Here is a 17,410-nt window from a genome sequence, read left to right as displayed (position 1 = left end):
CTATCCTGTTCTCACTAGCCATAAGAGCCTGGCTTCTCCAAAAGGTTCTTTCTCATTTATGGCGTTTATTTGTTCCTTACCAGTCATTATTGATCAAATGCTTGGTAAACAATGCTGGTGTCATGATGGTCTCAGACACTGAGATGAACACTGCTGAAGACACACCTCTTCCTCAAGCACTTGACTAACCATAAACAAAAGCACTTACTAGGGGTGTAATGATACATCGTTATATCGAGATATTGTGATAAAAAAATGTGACGATATGTATCGTTGACACAAACGATGTGATTCGCGATACATAGATTTAGTTTTATCTGAAGCTCAGCTTATTGTGGTATAATTCACCCCAAAATTTAAATTCTTTCATCATGTACTCACCCTCATATTGTTTCAAACCTATAAGATTTTCGTTCAACTTCCAAACACAAATGAAGAACATTTTTATGAAACCTGAGAGATTTCTGTCCCTCATTTAAAGTCCATTCCTCACAAATTTAAAAGATCCAAAAAATGTCATAAAGGCGTTGTAAAATAATCAATAGAGTGGTCTAATCCAAAGCCTTCTGACGAGACATGATGACTTTATATGATGAACAACAGATTTACAACGCGCATATACTTAAGTAAACATTCAAATGCTTGCGTGTCACATTGCTTTTTTAAAAAGTAATTAAACTCACAGCGTCATGGTTAGTAAAGACACTGCACAGACGCAGGTAATTCACACATGCACATACATCTCTCTCCCTCTTTTAACTTTTGAGTTTTTTGATTATTGCTAAAGTACTCTGTAGACCCTTCACACCAAACACAAATATTCACCACAAATGTCCTGCACCAGAAACAGTTTGAATTTAAGCAATGGATTCCTATGATATACGATGATGATTTCACACATGATATAATCATACAGAATATGCATATTTGGAGTGCTGTCTGAGGGGAGGGCTCCGAGCTCGGAATTTGGCTCGAACCTAGAGTACCCCACCTACCATCACACCATCCCTGGCTGGGATAGGAATAATTAAAAGTTTGGGTGGAGGAGGGATGCTGAAAAACTGTTGTGGAACAGAAATAAGTTGGCTATATATAAACATGCATCCTCTCGTGCTGATTGGGTAGATTATCTGAACGTACTCCTCTTGAACTTATAAAACATCATTATGTGTAAGCACTATGGTGAAGAGGAATAAAAGAAAGAACATTTAGCAATAACCTGTCCATGTAATGTCAGTCAAAAAGGAAAATCAGAGGCTTAGCAAGACACTATGTTTTGGCAATAGGTAAATAGTTTGTTAAATTTGGTTTCATGTTTGTTTATTTAAAGTATGTAATATCTAATTGAAAGGATTTTCCAATACCGAGACTTCCTCCACCACAAGCTTGGAGAATGCGGCGTGCTCTACTTTTGGCATCTTCTGGAAATTTGCTGTCTTCAAGAAGATCTGGATAAGAGCACAATGCCAAGACCTGACAAATAAATGGAGCATACGTACAGTATGTACAAAAACTACTGCTCAGAATACAGCATCACAAGCACAATATCTCGTAAACACACCTGTCTGAAGAAGGTGATGGGTTTCTGGCCCATAGCGTGGCAGTCACCGATGTTGGCTTTAATGACCTCTGTGAATGGCTTATTTACACCCTACATTGATGGAGTAGTTAATGGGAAAGGTAGGAAAACAAAGAGAATGAAAGAAAGAGAGACAGGAAAAAGTACAGAAGATGGGTTACAACTGGGTTTCTTAAATAATTAGAGAATTTGCATCCAGTTCTTTGCGTTCTCTTAAAAACAAAGCTATGTGGTATACATTGCACATGTTATTGTATTATATATATATATTTAGTTGTAAAAAATTTGTTGTTTCAGAATGCCCAAAGTAAAGATACAGTGTCAATTTAATAACTTATAAACACAAAGTACACTGAATTTCTGGATGTCTAAGTGATGTCCACAGAATAATACAGGTTTTGTAGGTAATTGGACAAGATTTGGGGGAAGACTTGACCCTTTCAAAATAGAAGGTCTCCATCCTGGGGTGATGCATCACTTTTTTCTAGAGAACTGGTACATAGTCTTGGTATTAATACTTCACTAACTGGGGTCCAGGTCAGGAAGCATTATAGCGTAAATGATACATTAGTGCAAATGTAACATTAGTGTAAATACATTTTTTTTAGACATTTGTACAGGCTTCTGTATACAGGCCACCAGGGCACCACACAGACTTCAGATCAAAGAATAAAATAATTTTCTAGTTACTGTAGTACTGGCTGCAGAAAGTCTTAATTGCTGATGATTTTAACATCCATGTAGATAATAAAAAAGATGCACTGGGATTGCCATTTACATTCTAAATTCGATTGGACTAAGACCATGTGTCTCTGGACCCACTCACTGTTCATACTTTGTTTATTGTTCATACTTTATATTTAATGTTGACACATGAGTATTGTACACAGCAGAGCGATGACATCTCAGATCAGATCATTATCTAGTCACTTAGCGGTGGCCAAAATTGGCAGTGACATAAATTGTGTGTTTTCGCAAAGTTTAATGCTTTAGTATTTGTAGATTATTTTTATATTTATGTTTCTGTGGTATACTGGGAAACAATAACAAGTGATTCATAAGTTTTTAAGGGTTTTATTGGCAAAAACATTAATTTATGCAAAGACTCTATATTTACAGTGTTGACTCTTCTTCTTCATAACCTCTGTAATTCAGTCTGGCAAAGCTGGATGTCAGCTTCTGGGCCAAATCCTGACTGATGGCAATTCATTCTTTCCTTATTTGTGCTCAGATTATGAGGATTGACCACAGGTACTCTATGGGATTAAGATCTGGGGAGTTGCCTGAGCCACAGATCCAAAATTTCAATATAATGATCTCAGATATAAAGTCCACTCCCTTGGATGAAAAGCAACCTCACAATGGATGGTCTCAGGATGCTTCACTGTTGTGTTGGCACGACACAGGACTCATGGTAGCGTTCACCTTTTCTTCTCAATCAATTTATCCGATCTCCCAAACAGAAGGGGACTTCATAACTTCTCTGCTGCCCTTCTTGACACCAGGCCATTGTACAAAAGTATTTACCTCACTATGCATGCAGATGCTACCAATGTTGAGCAAAATCTGCACTGGTAGTTCTGTACTGGACACTCTGGGACATACCGAAGCCCTCTTCAATGCAGTTGAACCTCTCTCCTTGAAGTTCTAGATGATCCGGTATATGGTTATTTCAGGTCCAATATTCTTTACAACACTTTCCTTGCATGTTAGGGCATTTTGATGCAAAGCGATAATGGCCGCACATCTTTCTTTAGAGGTAACTATTGCTGACACAAACACAATGATTGGAAGCACTTATTCCCTCATTTTATAGCAATCAGTATGCTCTTTTAATCTGATTAGAATAATAGAGTGATTTCACCAGTCTAGTACTTGTTCACACTAATCCATGTGCTGGTGATATGATGCATTTTGTTCCAGAGGAGTAGTTGATATACTGGACCACCTGTCAAAAAATGATTGATTGACAGGTGCCACGCCCCTTCCGGCGACAGGTACCCGCCCCTTTTGGCATAGGATCAAAGGGATCAAAGAAGATCAGATGAGATCAAAGGAGATCAAAGGGCTTTTGACAGCTAGTTTTGACCTATTGACCCTCCTACCCCTTGATCATGTAGTTATTGACAGCTAGTTTTGATTTTTGATTGACAGGTTGACAGTTAGTTTCGGGTTTTGATGCCTTTTGAAGCCTTTTGATATTGACAGAAAGTGTTATAACAATATGACATGGTATCTGACAGAAAGTCTGATTGTTTGATGCCTTTTGATATTGACAGAAGGTTTTGAAGCCTTTTGGACTGTTAGTTTGAGGTTTTGAAGTTGGTTGGCTATCACACGATTATCCTCCCTACATATTCCTGAGCGTATCCGGGCTGTAATGTGAAACTGATAAGGGAAAAACTGTGGAAGTTTATCTCACACACAAATGTTGAAAAACCATTCAGTTCTTTTAAAAGAATATAAATGTTTATAAAGATCTTACTAAAACCTCACTCAAAAAGTTTAAATAAAATGAGAGTCACAAAGCACCGTCTCAAAAACATAGGGAGTATGCGTCTCTGTGTGTGGAGATCAGACATCAGAGGAGATGTGACCGTGTGTGTGTGTGTGTGTGTGTGTGTGTGTGTGTGTGTGTGTGTGTGTGTGTCACGGGATTCCCCTCCCACCCTTTGCATTTGAGCTCTGACATCTGCAAAAAACATTCTATCCTTTAAAATAATTGTTGAAAAAAATTAAAATTGAAAAACTTACTGTTCTCATGCTAATTTAACTAAGGTTGAAAGGCTCCGCATTCTGACATCCCCCTCCATCTGCTCCTCCACATTCCAGAGCACAGTGATAGTGAGAAACAGAGATTTTATAAAATAATGTATATTTCACACAAATAATATAATATACAATAATATAAAATAACATCTTACTGAAACCAATTCTTTCAGTTTTAGATAAACAAAAGAATAAAAAAATCATCTTACATAAAACATTCTGTTCTTTAAAAGAATATAAATAAAGATCTTACTAAAACCTCACACAAAAAGTTGAAATAAATGTAGAACTATCCAGTTTAAATAAAATGGATTCACAAAAAAAAAATTGCAATGAGTTAAATGTTTATAGAGTTGAAGAAAAAACATAGGCCTACATGTTATGAAACAATCAGTTAAATGTTTAGAGAGTTGAAGAAAAAACATACAGCTCATGAAACAACGCAATGTAGGAAACGGGTTCACGAAAATAAAAAATCATCTTACATGTTTAGAAATCAGGGCCCTCTGGCCTCTCTTTACACCAGCGTTTGACCTGCGGAGCTTTCAAAAAGCACCAGCCAAACGGTGTGTGTGTGTAGGTGTGTGTGTGTGTGTGTGTGTGTGTGTGTGTGTGTGTGTGTGTCAGAGAGTCACACAAATTCAGCGATCAGGATATCAGGTGCTGAGTTTATTTATAAGAAGTATAATCTTAAAAGTTTAAATGATATCTTTTAAAAACAAAAGACTGTTTAAATAAAATCTTTAAAGTTTGAATACATACGCATCTTCTATTTACCTTTTAGAAGATTACTGTAATGATTTTGTGTAACGGTAATTAAACAATGTCTGTTCAAAAACTGTATTTAGTCGTCTTAAATCTCATTTATATGAAAAGATTCAATCATAATTTGGAGTGTGGAGTTTCAATTTTGATGGTTTTCCATAGCCATGATGATTTTTGTACCGTAACCGCATATTCGATCATGTACACCTAAACACGACCATCACAGAAAACTATCAAATAAATAAATGATTTAATATCATTTCTAAGCTGTATTGCACGTGCGCACACACACGGTTCTAAAAAATGAACTAATCTCTATGTGCATCGTGTCACAGCGTATGTAATGTTAGTCTGCTAACGCCTTTCCAGAGCCAAAGTTTTGTTCACACTAAATTTATTTCAAAGCATAATCGTAAAAGTTTAAATATGATCTTATTTATACGATCAAAAGTTTGAATACATACGCATCTTCTATTTACCTTTTAGAAGATTACTGTAATGATTTTGTTTAACTGTGACCTAAAGTATTATTGTTACTAAACAATGTCTGTTCAAAAACTTTAGATGGTTGAAAAACTGTACTTAGTCGTCTTAAATCTCATTTATATGAAAAGATTCAATCAGCATTTTTTGTCCATGCTGGGGTTTCAATTTTTATGGTGGGGGCTTTCCATAGCCATAATGATTTTTGTACCGTAACTGCATATTCGATCATGTACACCTAAACACGACCATCACAGAAAACTACATTTGTACATTTTTCAAAAATGAAATAAATAAATAAAGCAAAAAAAGTATGCTTAGGCGTCTTAGATCTTAGATCTTTTGTCCATACAACATGTTGTCAAAGTTTGTCACAATGTTTTGATGTTGTGTTGTTTTTAAGAAATCCGAGGACTCTACATTGCTCTTATTTACACTAAGTTTGTATCATTTGGAAAATCACCACACAATTTCAGAGATGCGATGTGCCTCTGTGGTCCATGACGCGGCATAAGTCAAGTTGGCGAATATTTAATTTTACTCGTCTTAATTCAAATCATGATCTTACTGGTAGCTATGATCTATTACACGTATAAGATCATTTTTACTTGTAACTCCCAAACTATCCTTAATCAATGTGGAAACACACAGGGTGAAACCCTTTACTGAGAATATACTATCGGTTATCTACTCAAAATATATGTAGAAGTTTAAATCCGGTGTTTAAAATCTGTCTGGTGGCCGTATGAATAGACTTTGGGGAGAGCTGATGATACTATAGCAGGAAGCATGCCCTTTGACCTCCTTGATTTTGGAGACTTTTTTGTTAAAGACCCTACAAGTTAGTTCTCCCAAAAGAATTTCTCCCATCTAGCGGTGAAATTGTATTTTGCATTTTAACGAATAGTGCTCTCTAGCGCTTCGCTTTTCAAATGCGTGTTGCAACTGCGGTAGCCGTTATGTGCCAAGAAGCTATGACAACATGTCTTCCAATAGCACATCATCGAGTTTAACTATACATGTTCTACTGTTATGCTGCCTATATAATGATTTACACAACCAAGCAATGAAAAAAGCTTGTCATTTAGACCGTCATTTTGACTTACTGTCACGATCTGGGTGTGGAAAGGAGAGCAAGGACTCAAATGCAGAGGTAGAATGTTTGATAAAAAATAGAAAATAAATCCAGGTACAAATGAAAACAAAACAGGCAAACAAGATAAACAGGTCTAAAGCAGGAACACGAGGAAACATAGATATAACGAACCAGCACAGGACTGCAAACACAGGGAGACTAAATAGGGAAACAAACAAAAGAGGATAACGGGGAAAGCAGGTGGGGCAAATAATTAAACAATCAGGTAACAAGATGGGAGGGGCTAGACAATTACACGAGCACATGGCCCAACATAACAAAACACCCATGTGCAGCACAAGACAGGACAGACATGTGACATTACCCCCTCCTTAAGGAGCGGCTACCAGACGCTCCACTAGGGACAGACCAGGGAGGAACAGTCCAGGGAGGGACGAGAGGGACAGACCAGGGAGGGACAGACCAGGGAGGGACAGACCAGGGAGGGACAGACCAGGGAGGGACAGGGGAAACAGGAAGGACAGACCAGGGTGGGGCAGGGGAAATGAACAGTTCGGGAGGCCAGGGCGGACCACAGAATTCAAGAGGCCAGGGCGGAAATGTCAGTCCATCTGGCGGCCAGGGCGGAGACTTTCCCTCGGGCGGCCAGGGCGGAGACTTTCCCTCGGGCGGCCAGGGCGGAGATGACCCTTCGGGCGGCCATGGCACAGGAATAGACACCGGCTCAGGAACTGGAACAGACACCACCGGCTCAGGAACTGGAACAGACACCACCGGCTCAGGAACTGGAACAGACACCACCGGCTCAGGAACTAGAACAGACACCACCGGCTCAGGAACTGGAACAGACACCACCGGCTCAGGAACTGGAACCACTGGCTCAGGAACTGGAACAGACACCACCGGCTCAGGAACAGACCCCACCGGCTCAGGAACTGATATCAGCGGCTCAGGAACAGGCACCACCGGCTCAGGCACTGGAACTGGCACCACCGGCTCGGGCACTGGAACTGGCACCACCGGCTCGGGCACTGGAACTGGCACCACCGGCTCGGGCACTGGAACTGGCACCACCGGCTCGGGCACTGGAACTGGCACCATCTTGTCTGGAGACACTGGCTCAGCGGCGGCCATCCTGTCCGGAGACACTGGCTCGGCGGCAGCCATCTTGTCCGTAGACACAGGCTCAGCGGTGACCATCTTGTCCGGAGACACTGGCTCGGCGGCGGCCATCTTGTCTGGAGACACAGGCTCAGCGGCGGCCATCCTGTCCGGAGACACTGGCCCGGCAGACGTGACCCTAACAGTCTCTAGATAAGCAGACGCGACCTGAACAGTTTCTGGATCGGCAGACGTGACCTGAACAGTCTCTGGCTGGGCAGACGTGACGGATCGCTGGGGTGGTGCAGGCAGTGCGAGCAGCTCGGGCGGGACCAGTAGAGCATGACACCTGGGCGGCGCGGGCAGAGCAAGACGCCTGGGCGGCGCGGGCAGAGCAAGACGCCTGGGCGGCGCGGGCAGAGCAAGACGCCTGGGCGGCGCGGGCAGAGCAAGACGCCTGGGCGGCGCGGGCAGAGCAAGACGCCTGGGCGGCGCATCAGGGACGGCAGTCACCTCCGGGATGGCCTCCGGATTAGGAGCCACCGGACAGGTCATTGAGGAGGCCTTTCTCTTCCTCCTCCGTCTCCGGACCACCGGAACTGGGACCACTGGACTCGGGACCATCGGAACTGGGACCATCGGCCTCGGGATCACCGGACCTGGGACCACCAGGCTAGGGGTCTCTGAATCAGGGGAAGCAACAGTAGCCCCCCTCCTCCTGCGCTTTCGAGGTTGAGGTGGTGTGAGAATCACCTCCTCTGGAGATGCTGCCACTTCTGGGGAAACTATAACCTCCTTAGCTGGAGAGTTGTCGTGACGATCAAGGAGTCTCACGAACCCCTCAAATGTCAAAAATGTCAGTCCTCTCATTACTTCGAATGATATAGGCTCATCAAGGGCATAACTAAATAAATCCTTCAGAGCCGCATCACCAAGTCTCAGTCCCTCTGCCGCAGCACTGAATCTCTGGGCAAACTCCCTCACGTTGGTCCCCTGTTGGCGAAGAGAAGTCAAGTCTCTGAACTTCAATATGCGTTCATATTGAGGGCATGACACAGGAGAGGCCGGTGGTTTGGGCAAATCCTTCCTCCGCTGAGTCCTCATAATGGCTGGTTCGTTCTGTCACGATCTGGGTGTGGAAAAGAGAGCAAGGACTCAAATGCAGAGGTAGAATGTTTGATAAAAAATAGAAAATAAATCCAGGTACAAATGAAAACAAAACAGGCAAACAAGATAAACAGGTCTAAAGCAGGAACACAAGGAAACATAGATATAACAAACCAGCACAGGACTGCAAACACAGGGAGACTAAATAGGGAAACAAACAAAAGAGGATAACGGGGAAAGCAGGTGGGGCAAATAATTAAATAATCAGGTAACAAGATGGGAGGGGCTAGACAATTACACGAGCACATGGCCCAACATAACAAAACACCCATGTGCAGCACAAGACAGGACAGACATGTGACACTTACCTGTCGAGAAGAAAGCAGGCAACTTCCCTTTCAAAGTCTTTCTCCTTCATTAGCTCTTTCCACCTGGGAAAAGCTATCCCGATATTTATTTGCATCCCGATAAATAACATTTTTGCTTTTTGGCCACGAGGATTCCTTCGCCCGTGGCTCTGCATAAGTATGATCCTGCATTATATTGTCCCGTGCACTGCAGCCTTTCAAATTTTCCGGGGTAGTGACAAGCGCCTCTCACTGATTTCCTTGTCCACTTTAGCTAGTCTCAGGCAGCCGGCTAGAAATATCAACCTGATAAATATGGACTGAATACACGATTAAACAAGATAATTTTTAAGAAAAAAAAGAAAAAACAGTGTTTTAAAATTCAACTAAACCATGATACCAGATGATTTTTTGACAGTTTTCGGCATAGTTTCAGGCATAGTGCAACCATGCAATGTTCGAGAAATCTAATATCGGTGTAATCTTTGCGAGGTCTCACTCACAATGCACAACTTTGTGTTGGCTGATCCAGACATAGCTTTACTAAAAGAAAATATTATGGAAGTCATTGTACTGTAATTGTAAACCATATTTTATTTATTAATATTATGGCTTCATGTTGATTTAAAGTTTTTTGTTTGTTTGTTATTAACTAATACCTTTATCTTTTTAACTAACACTTTAACATCCAGCACAAAAGTAAAGAGATGTATGAGCTAAGGATGTTCTCTGACCCCAAATATACAGATAGGCTAGATATTCTCCTACTTAATATGTGTGTAAATATTTGTGCTTAAATCTTTGGGTGTATTTTTACACACCATAGTGATGCAAAGTTCCACATCCTATGGACTAACTTTCAAACATAATCTTATTCTTTATCTTTAAGATTCAAAAGACCAAATCACTAAGAATTTGTGATACACAAAAGTTTCCAAATGATGGTTTTATTACTCCACTAGATTTAGTCATCTTGTTCAGATAGCAGACGACACTGGTTCACATTTTGTATGTTGGACTGTATGTGTTTTAGGTGAAGACGTTTCTTTGAGAGCCGTCAACATTCAGTGTTTATAGAAATAAATGACGATGAAGAATTTAAGTGATAGTCTTTCTGTTTGAGAACTACATTGATACTTTGTTTAGGGCAACTTTCCCTCTATCTACGAATCACACAAAGTATGAGTAACAAAGTTACACTTAAACTACTGCACCGAGAGATGCATATTCATCAAAACTTGAAGCTGTTAAACAAAGTTCCACACTTTGGTGAAACCTGCAGATAAAACTGCACCAAAAGTAAATTCTAGAGGTCAACTGGGTTAAAAGTAAATGCATCATCATGAGCCATTTAAAACAAATACAGAAAAGCCACTATAGTGATCAGTTTTAGTTTTTGAATGTCTGTAATTGACATCTTGTTTCTTTTTGTTTTTGTACAGTTTGCAAAAAGTATATAGTCTCAGAGCGTGGTCAAACATGTTCATATAGGAATGTATGAAAAACATGAACAAATATTGCATAAAGATAATTAAATGACGGTCCTTCTAGTATGAGAGTGTTTAAGACTAAACAAATCATATTTATTTTAGAACATCTTTCTGCTATGTCTACGAAACATCGACGTGAAAGATGAGTATTGCTGTTTTTCCTGTTACCTATAAAACTATTACACTTCAAACTCGTCTAACTATTACACTTATTTTGTTTGTGTGTGTGTGTGTGTGTGTGTGACAAAACAACAGTTAAGCTAATGAATTACAGTTGATATGTGGCATTTTTACGTGAAAGGAGGGTTGATTCATTTTTTATTCTGTCCACACCAATACTTTGAGTTTTATGCATCGGTCTTTTAGGCCCGATCCAGAATACAGACGTTGTGTTTTATGTCTTAATAATTGTTCTTCTTTTTATGATCTTCTTTTTATTCTGCATAATGCCGAAATGTTTTAACATATCGTCAATTTCAATGGTTAGATAAATCATCTAACTATTATATCTAACAATCAACAGTTATATGTGAAACAAGCACAGTCGCATTAGAGTCGGATTCTTGTTTATATTGAACATTGTTATTGAACCGCATGTTTAACAGCGCTATTGTTCGAAGGCCTCATCAAATTTCACACAAGTCACAAAGTTTTCACCGGAGCATACCGACTCTGAAACAAGACCAAATATTAGCGCATAACATTTTGGACACCTTTGATTTTGTTTGCATTTCTTCTGAAACACCCTGTTTTGAAATTGTTTACCACGGTTTCATTTTTAACATCACTAGCGTAACACTTATCGTATTGCCGGGTGTGATTGTAATGTTTTGTATGGCGCTTTCTTTACACTTTCCCCCGGATATGTGTTTCCTACAGTTAGCTGTAATGTTAGTGAACTCTAGGTCTTCTCTTTGTTCATATACGACAGTATTCGCATGAATTGGCTTGATTTGATAAAATGATGGTTTAAACCATCATCTTCACGTGAGACATTTACATTATGCCGTCCTAGTTTTTAAATAGCGCTAAAATGTATATTTTAACCTTTATGCGGATGTAGAATCCCGCACAAGGTTCTCTGTTCTCTGGTTCTATGTTTTTAAAAATACCGCGAAACAAGGACAAGGACCCTCAAAATCTGTGCATACAACAAAACACATGTAGGTGTACGATGATTTATCAGAAAATTACTTTTGTTTGAAGAAAAACTTAAAATCAGCTGGTGCTTGATAACTATTGAAGTTATTAAACACCCCTGAACCTCCTGTCGTCCTCTCACTCTGCCTTTTCCCCCGCTTCGCAACGTAGCCATCTTACAGCTTTCCAACCCTGTGACAGCCGTAACATCGACCACCACGGCATCCGTTTCAGACCAAACGGAGGAGCAGGTGGGTTACTTGGTTACTAGAATTGGACTCTTGCTACATTAACTCCAGCCGAGCTTGCCAAAAGTGGTTTCTACTACCTTGGCCAGGGCGACAGAGTGGCTTGCTTCAGTTGTGGAGGCCAGCTTAGCAACTGGGAACCGGGAGATCGGGCAGTATCAGAGCACCAGAGGCATTACCCCAACTGCCGCTTCATTGCTCACATTTGTCAACTGGCCCTCAAGAATAGCTGTTCGACCAGACCAATTGGCTAAGGCTGGTTTTTACTATGTTGGTCGTAATGATGACGTGAAGTGCTTTTGTTGTGATGGTGGACTCAGATGTTGGGAGTCTGGTGATGATCCATGGGTAGAACATGCTAAGTGGTTTCCAAGATGTGAATACCTGTTGCAAGAAAAGGGCCAAGAGTTTGTTCATCAGATTCAAGTAAGATTTCCAAAACTATTTGAACAGCTATTGACTAATGGAGACAGCAACTCAAGAGAATTTGTTGATCCACCTGTTGTACACCTGGGTCCTGGAGAAGACCGTTCAGAAGATGCAGTGATGATAAACAATCCTGCGGTGAAGCCTGCTTTAGAGATGGGATTTGAGTGTGGCCTGGTGAAGCAAACCGTTCAAAGCAAAATCCTCGCAAATTTACATTTACATTTAACTTGATGAATAAAAACAATGATACAACAAGTCATGCCGCCAGAGAGAAGTTTATTATTTTCACTCAATCCAGTTACAAAATCTGATTAAACATTACACGTTTAAAACATATGCACGGGTGAATTGTTCACCATAAGTTCTGTAACAAACATTTAGAAAGTAGTTAGGATGTATTTCATTTTGCGCATGCTTTAAGTTAATTTGACCAACTATTAAGATGTTAAAGTCCATAGACCTTTAGCGCATTGAGTTAAAATTAAAATCAATATCGCATTAAACGCATCATTACCGAATTCAGGGGTGTTTAATAACTTCAATAGTTATCAAGCACCAGCTGATTTTAAGTTTTTCTTCAAACAAAAGTAATTTTCTGATAAATCATCGTACACCTACATGTGTTTTGTTGTATGCACAGATTTTGAGGGTCCTTGTCCTTGTTTCGCGGTATTTTTAAAAACATAGAACCAGAGAACAGAGAACCTTGTGCGGGATTCTACATCCGCATAAAGGTTAAAATATACATTTTAGCGCTATTTAAAAACTAGGACGGCATAATGTAAATGTCTCACGTGAAGATGATGGTTTAAACCATCATTTTATCAAATCAAGCCAATTCATGCGAATACTGTCGTATATGAACAAAGAGAAGACCTAGAGTTCACTAACATTACAGCTAACTGTAGGAAACACATATCCGGGGGAAAGTGTAAAGAAAGCGCCATACAAAACATTACAATCACACCCGGCAATACGATAAGTGTTACGCTAGTGATGTTAAAAATGAAACCGTGGTAAACAATTTCAAAACAGGGTGTTTCAGAAGAAATGCAAACAAAATCAAAGGTGTCCAAAATGTTATGCGCTAATATTTGGTCTTGTTTCAGAGTCGGTATGCTCCGGTGAAAACTTTGTGACTTGTGTGAAATTTGATGAGGCCTTCGAACAATAGCGCTGTTAAACATGCGGTTCAATAACAATGTTCAATATAAACAAGAATCCGACTCTAATGCGACTGTGCTTGTTTCACATATAACTGTTGATTGTTAGATATAATAGTTAGATGATTTATCTAACCATTGAAATTGACGATATGTTAAAACATTTCGGCATTATGCAGAATAAAAAGAAGATCATAAAAAGAAGAACAATTATTAAGACATAAAACACAACGTCTGTATTCTGGATCGGGCCTAAAAGACCGATGCATAAAACTCAAAGTATTGGTGTGGACAGAATAAAAAATGAATCAACCCTCCTTTCACGTAAAAATGCCACATATCAACTGTAATTCATTAGCTTAACTGTTGTTTTGTCACACACACACACACACACACACAAACAAAATAAGTGTAATAGTTAGACGAGTTTGAAGTGTAATAGTTTTATAGGTAACAGGAAAAACAGCAATACTCATCTTTCACGTCGATGTTTCGTAGACATAGCAGAAAGATGTTCTAAAATAAATATGATTTGTTTAGTCTTAAACACTCTCATACTAGAAGGACCGTCATTTAATTATCTTTATGCAATATTTGTTCATGTTTTTCATACATTCCTATATGAACATGTTTGACCACGCTCTGAGACTATATACTTTTTGCAAACTGTACAAAAACAAAAAGAAACAAGATGTCAATTACAGACATTCAAAAACTAAAACTGATCACTATAGTGGCTTTTCTGTATTTGTTTTAAATGGCTCATGATGATGCATTTACTTTTAACCCAGTTGACCTCTAGAATTTACTTTTGGTGCAGTTTTATCTGCAGGTTTCACCAAAGTGTGGAACTTTGTTTAACAGCTTCAAGTTTTGATGAATATGCATCTCTCGGTGCAGTAGTTTAAGTGTAACTTTGTTACTCATACTTTGTGTGATTCGTAGATAGAGGGAAAGTTGCCCTAAACAAAGTATCAATGTAGTTCTCAAACAGAAAGACTATCACTTAAATTCTTCATCGTCATTTATTTCTATAAACACTGAATGTTGACGGCTCTCAAAGAAACGTCTTCACCTAAAACACATACAGTCCAACATACAAAATGTGAACCAGTGTCGTCTGCTATCTGAACAAGATGACTAAATCTAGTGGAGTAATAAAACCATCATTTGGAAACTTTTGTGTATCACAAATTCTTAGTGATTTGGTCTTTTGAATCTTAAAGATAAAGAATAAGATTATGTTTGAAAGTTAGTCCATAGGATGTGGAACTTTGCATCACTATGGTGTGTAAAAATACACCCAAAGATTTAAGCACAAATATTTACACACATATTAAGTAGGAGAATATCTAGCCTATCTGTATATTTGGGGTCAGAGAACATCCTTAGCTCATACATCTCTTTACTTTTGTGCTGGATGTTAAAGTGTTAGTTAAAAAGATAAAGGTATTAGTTAATAACAAACAAACAAAAAACTTTAAATCAACATGAAGCCATAATATTAATAAATAAAATATGGTTTACAATTACAGTACAATGACTTCCATAATATTTTCTTTTAGTAAAGCTATGTCTGGATCAGCCAACACAAAGTTGTGCATTGTGAGTGAGACCTCGCAAAGATTACACCGATATTAGATTTCTCGAACATTGCATGGTTGCACTATGCCTGAAACTATGCCGAAAACTGTCAAAAAATCATCTGGTATCATGGTTTAGTTGAATTTTAAAACACTGTTTTTTCTTTTTTTTCTTAAAAATTATCTTGTTTAATCGTGTATTCAGTCCATATTTATCAGGTTGATATTTATAGCCGGCTGCCTGAGACTAGCTAAAGTGGACAAGGAAATCAGTGAGAGGCGCTTGTCACTACCCCGGAAAATTTGAAAGGCTGCAGTGCACGGGACAATATAATGCAGGATCATACTTATGCAGAGCCACGGGCGAAGGAATCCTCGTGGCCAAAAAGCAAAAATGTTATTTATCGGGATGCAAATAAATATCAGGATAGCTTCCCAGGTGGAAAGAGCTAATGAAGGAGAAAGACTTTGAAAGGGAAGTTGCCTGCTTTCTTCTCGACAGGTAAGTCAAAATGACGGTCTAAATGACAAGCTTTTTTCATTGCTTGGTTCACTGTAAAAAATGTCTAACCTCCCTAACTCAAAATTTTCTAGTGACTGATAACATCTAAATTTTTCAATTGGCCCAAGTGAAATTCTGTACATTTCAATTGGCCCAAGTGAAAATCTGTACATTTAATTTAACTAGATGTACCGCATCGCGGTACAAAATATGACCGCCGCTCAGGCCTGCACTGGCTTTCCACAAAAATAAATGACGTGGAGTAATTTGGCTGTATTGCGTGTTTATGTATATACCTAAAAAAAGTAATAGTATGTGCATGTCTGTCTGTGTGTGTGTGTGTGTGTGTATGTGTGTGTGTTTGTGTATGTGTGTGTGTGTGTGTGTGTGTGTGTGTCTGTGCGTGTATGTATGTGTGCGTACATGTGTGCGCGTGTGTGTTTGTGTGTGTGTGTCTGTGCATGTGGATTTGTATGTGTGTGTATGGGTGTGTGTCTGTGCGTGTGGATGTCAGTGTGTGTGCATGCTTGCGTTTGTTTGTATTCCTGCATGTGTGTGTGTGACAGTATCATCCTAAACCAGCAACCCTTCGCTCAACAGCACCATCTACAGGCCGATGAGTGTACAGTCACTAAATGTGCACATAAATAAATTTATTTTATACCCCCCCATGGATGAAATTCTACAAAACTTAGCAGAGGATACCCCCAGAGGATGTCAAGTTAATCATACACATGAAATATGGTGCAGTTCTGAACATCTCCACTGAAGATAGGGGCGATTAAAGCAGAATAATATTGCATTTTCATTTTTTATGGGAGGGGCGCAAATCACAAATGAGTGATTATGGGCTAGGTTGATGTGAGCCCTTAAGAGCAACATACCATAAAAATTTCTTCATCCTCGGTGCCACGGTTCAGGTAGTTATTTAGGAAAAACTGCATTTTTTGGGGTTTGGGGGGGGGGGGGGGGAGTGGCCCCCGGGGACCAAACAAAATTTTTCCGTAGAAGTCTAGTGGGGCTACATGCCCACCAAATTTCATGTTTCCCGGTGTTTCGGTGTCCCTGGTATCGTTGACGAAAAATTTACGGGGGCCTCAGCGCAGGGGGGGGAAGTGGCCCCCGGGGACCAAATGAAATTTTTCCGTAAAAGTCTAGTAGACCAACATACCATAAAAATTTCTTCATCCTCGGTGCCACGGTTCAGGTAGTTATTTAGGAAAAACTGCATTTTTTGGGGTTTGGGGGGGCCCAGCGCGGGGGGGGAGTGGCCCCCGGGGACCAAACGAAATTTTTCCGTAGAAGTGTAGTGGGGCTACATGCCCACCAAATTTCATGTTCCCCGGTGCTTCGGTGTCCCTGGTATCGTTGATGAAAAATTTACGGGGGCCCCAGCGCGGGGGGGGAAGTGGCCCCCGGGGACCAAACGAAATTTTGCCGTAAAAGTCTAGTAGACCAACATACCATAAAAATTTCTTCATCCTCGGTGCCACGGTTCAGGTAGTTATTTAGGAAAAACTGCATTTTTTTGGTTTTGGGGGGGCCCAGCGCGGGGGGGGAGTGGCCCCCGGGGACCAAACGAAATTTTTTCGTAGAAGTCTAGTGGGG

General features: G+C 39.9%; 1 protein-coding gene across 6 annotated transcripts in view; it reads right to left on the bottom strand.

Moving 5' to 3' along the window:
- The window catches only part of LOC311306233 (alanine aminotransferase 2-like), a 46,539-nt gene that overhangs the window by 10,322 nt on the left and 18,807 nt on the right, over nt 1-17,410 (bottom strand). The window contains exons 1-4 of one of the 6 annotated variants that reach the window (XM_084434523.1): nt 6,703-7,043; nt 4,334-4,398; nt 1,562-1,651; nt 1,365-1,473 (exon numbers count right to left, since the gene is read on the bottom strand). In XM_084434523.1, the coding sequence (XP_084290649.1) occupies nt 1,365-1,473; nt 1,562-1,651; nt 4,334-4,342 (208 nt within the window). In that variant the 5' untranslated portion in view covers nt 4,343-4,398; nt 6,703-7,043. The other 5 variants (XM_084434522.1, XM_084434521.1, XR_014630156.1 and 2 more) reach the window with 5 other exon arrangements.

The sequence above is a fragment of the Rutilus rutilus genome, assembly GCF_951802725.1.
Source record: "Rutilus rutilus genome assembly, chromosome: 16".
Taxonomy (NCBI): Eukaryota; Metazoa; Chordata; class Actinopteri; order Cypriniformes; family Leuciscidae; genus Rutilus; species Rutilus rutilus.
This window is presented reverse-complemented; position numbering and strand designations above follow the sequence as displayed.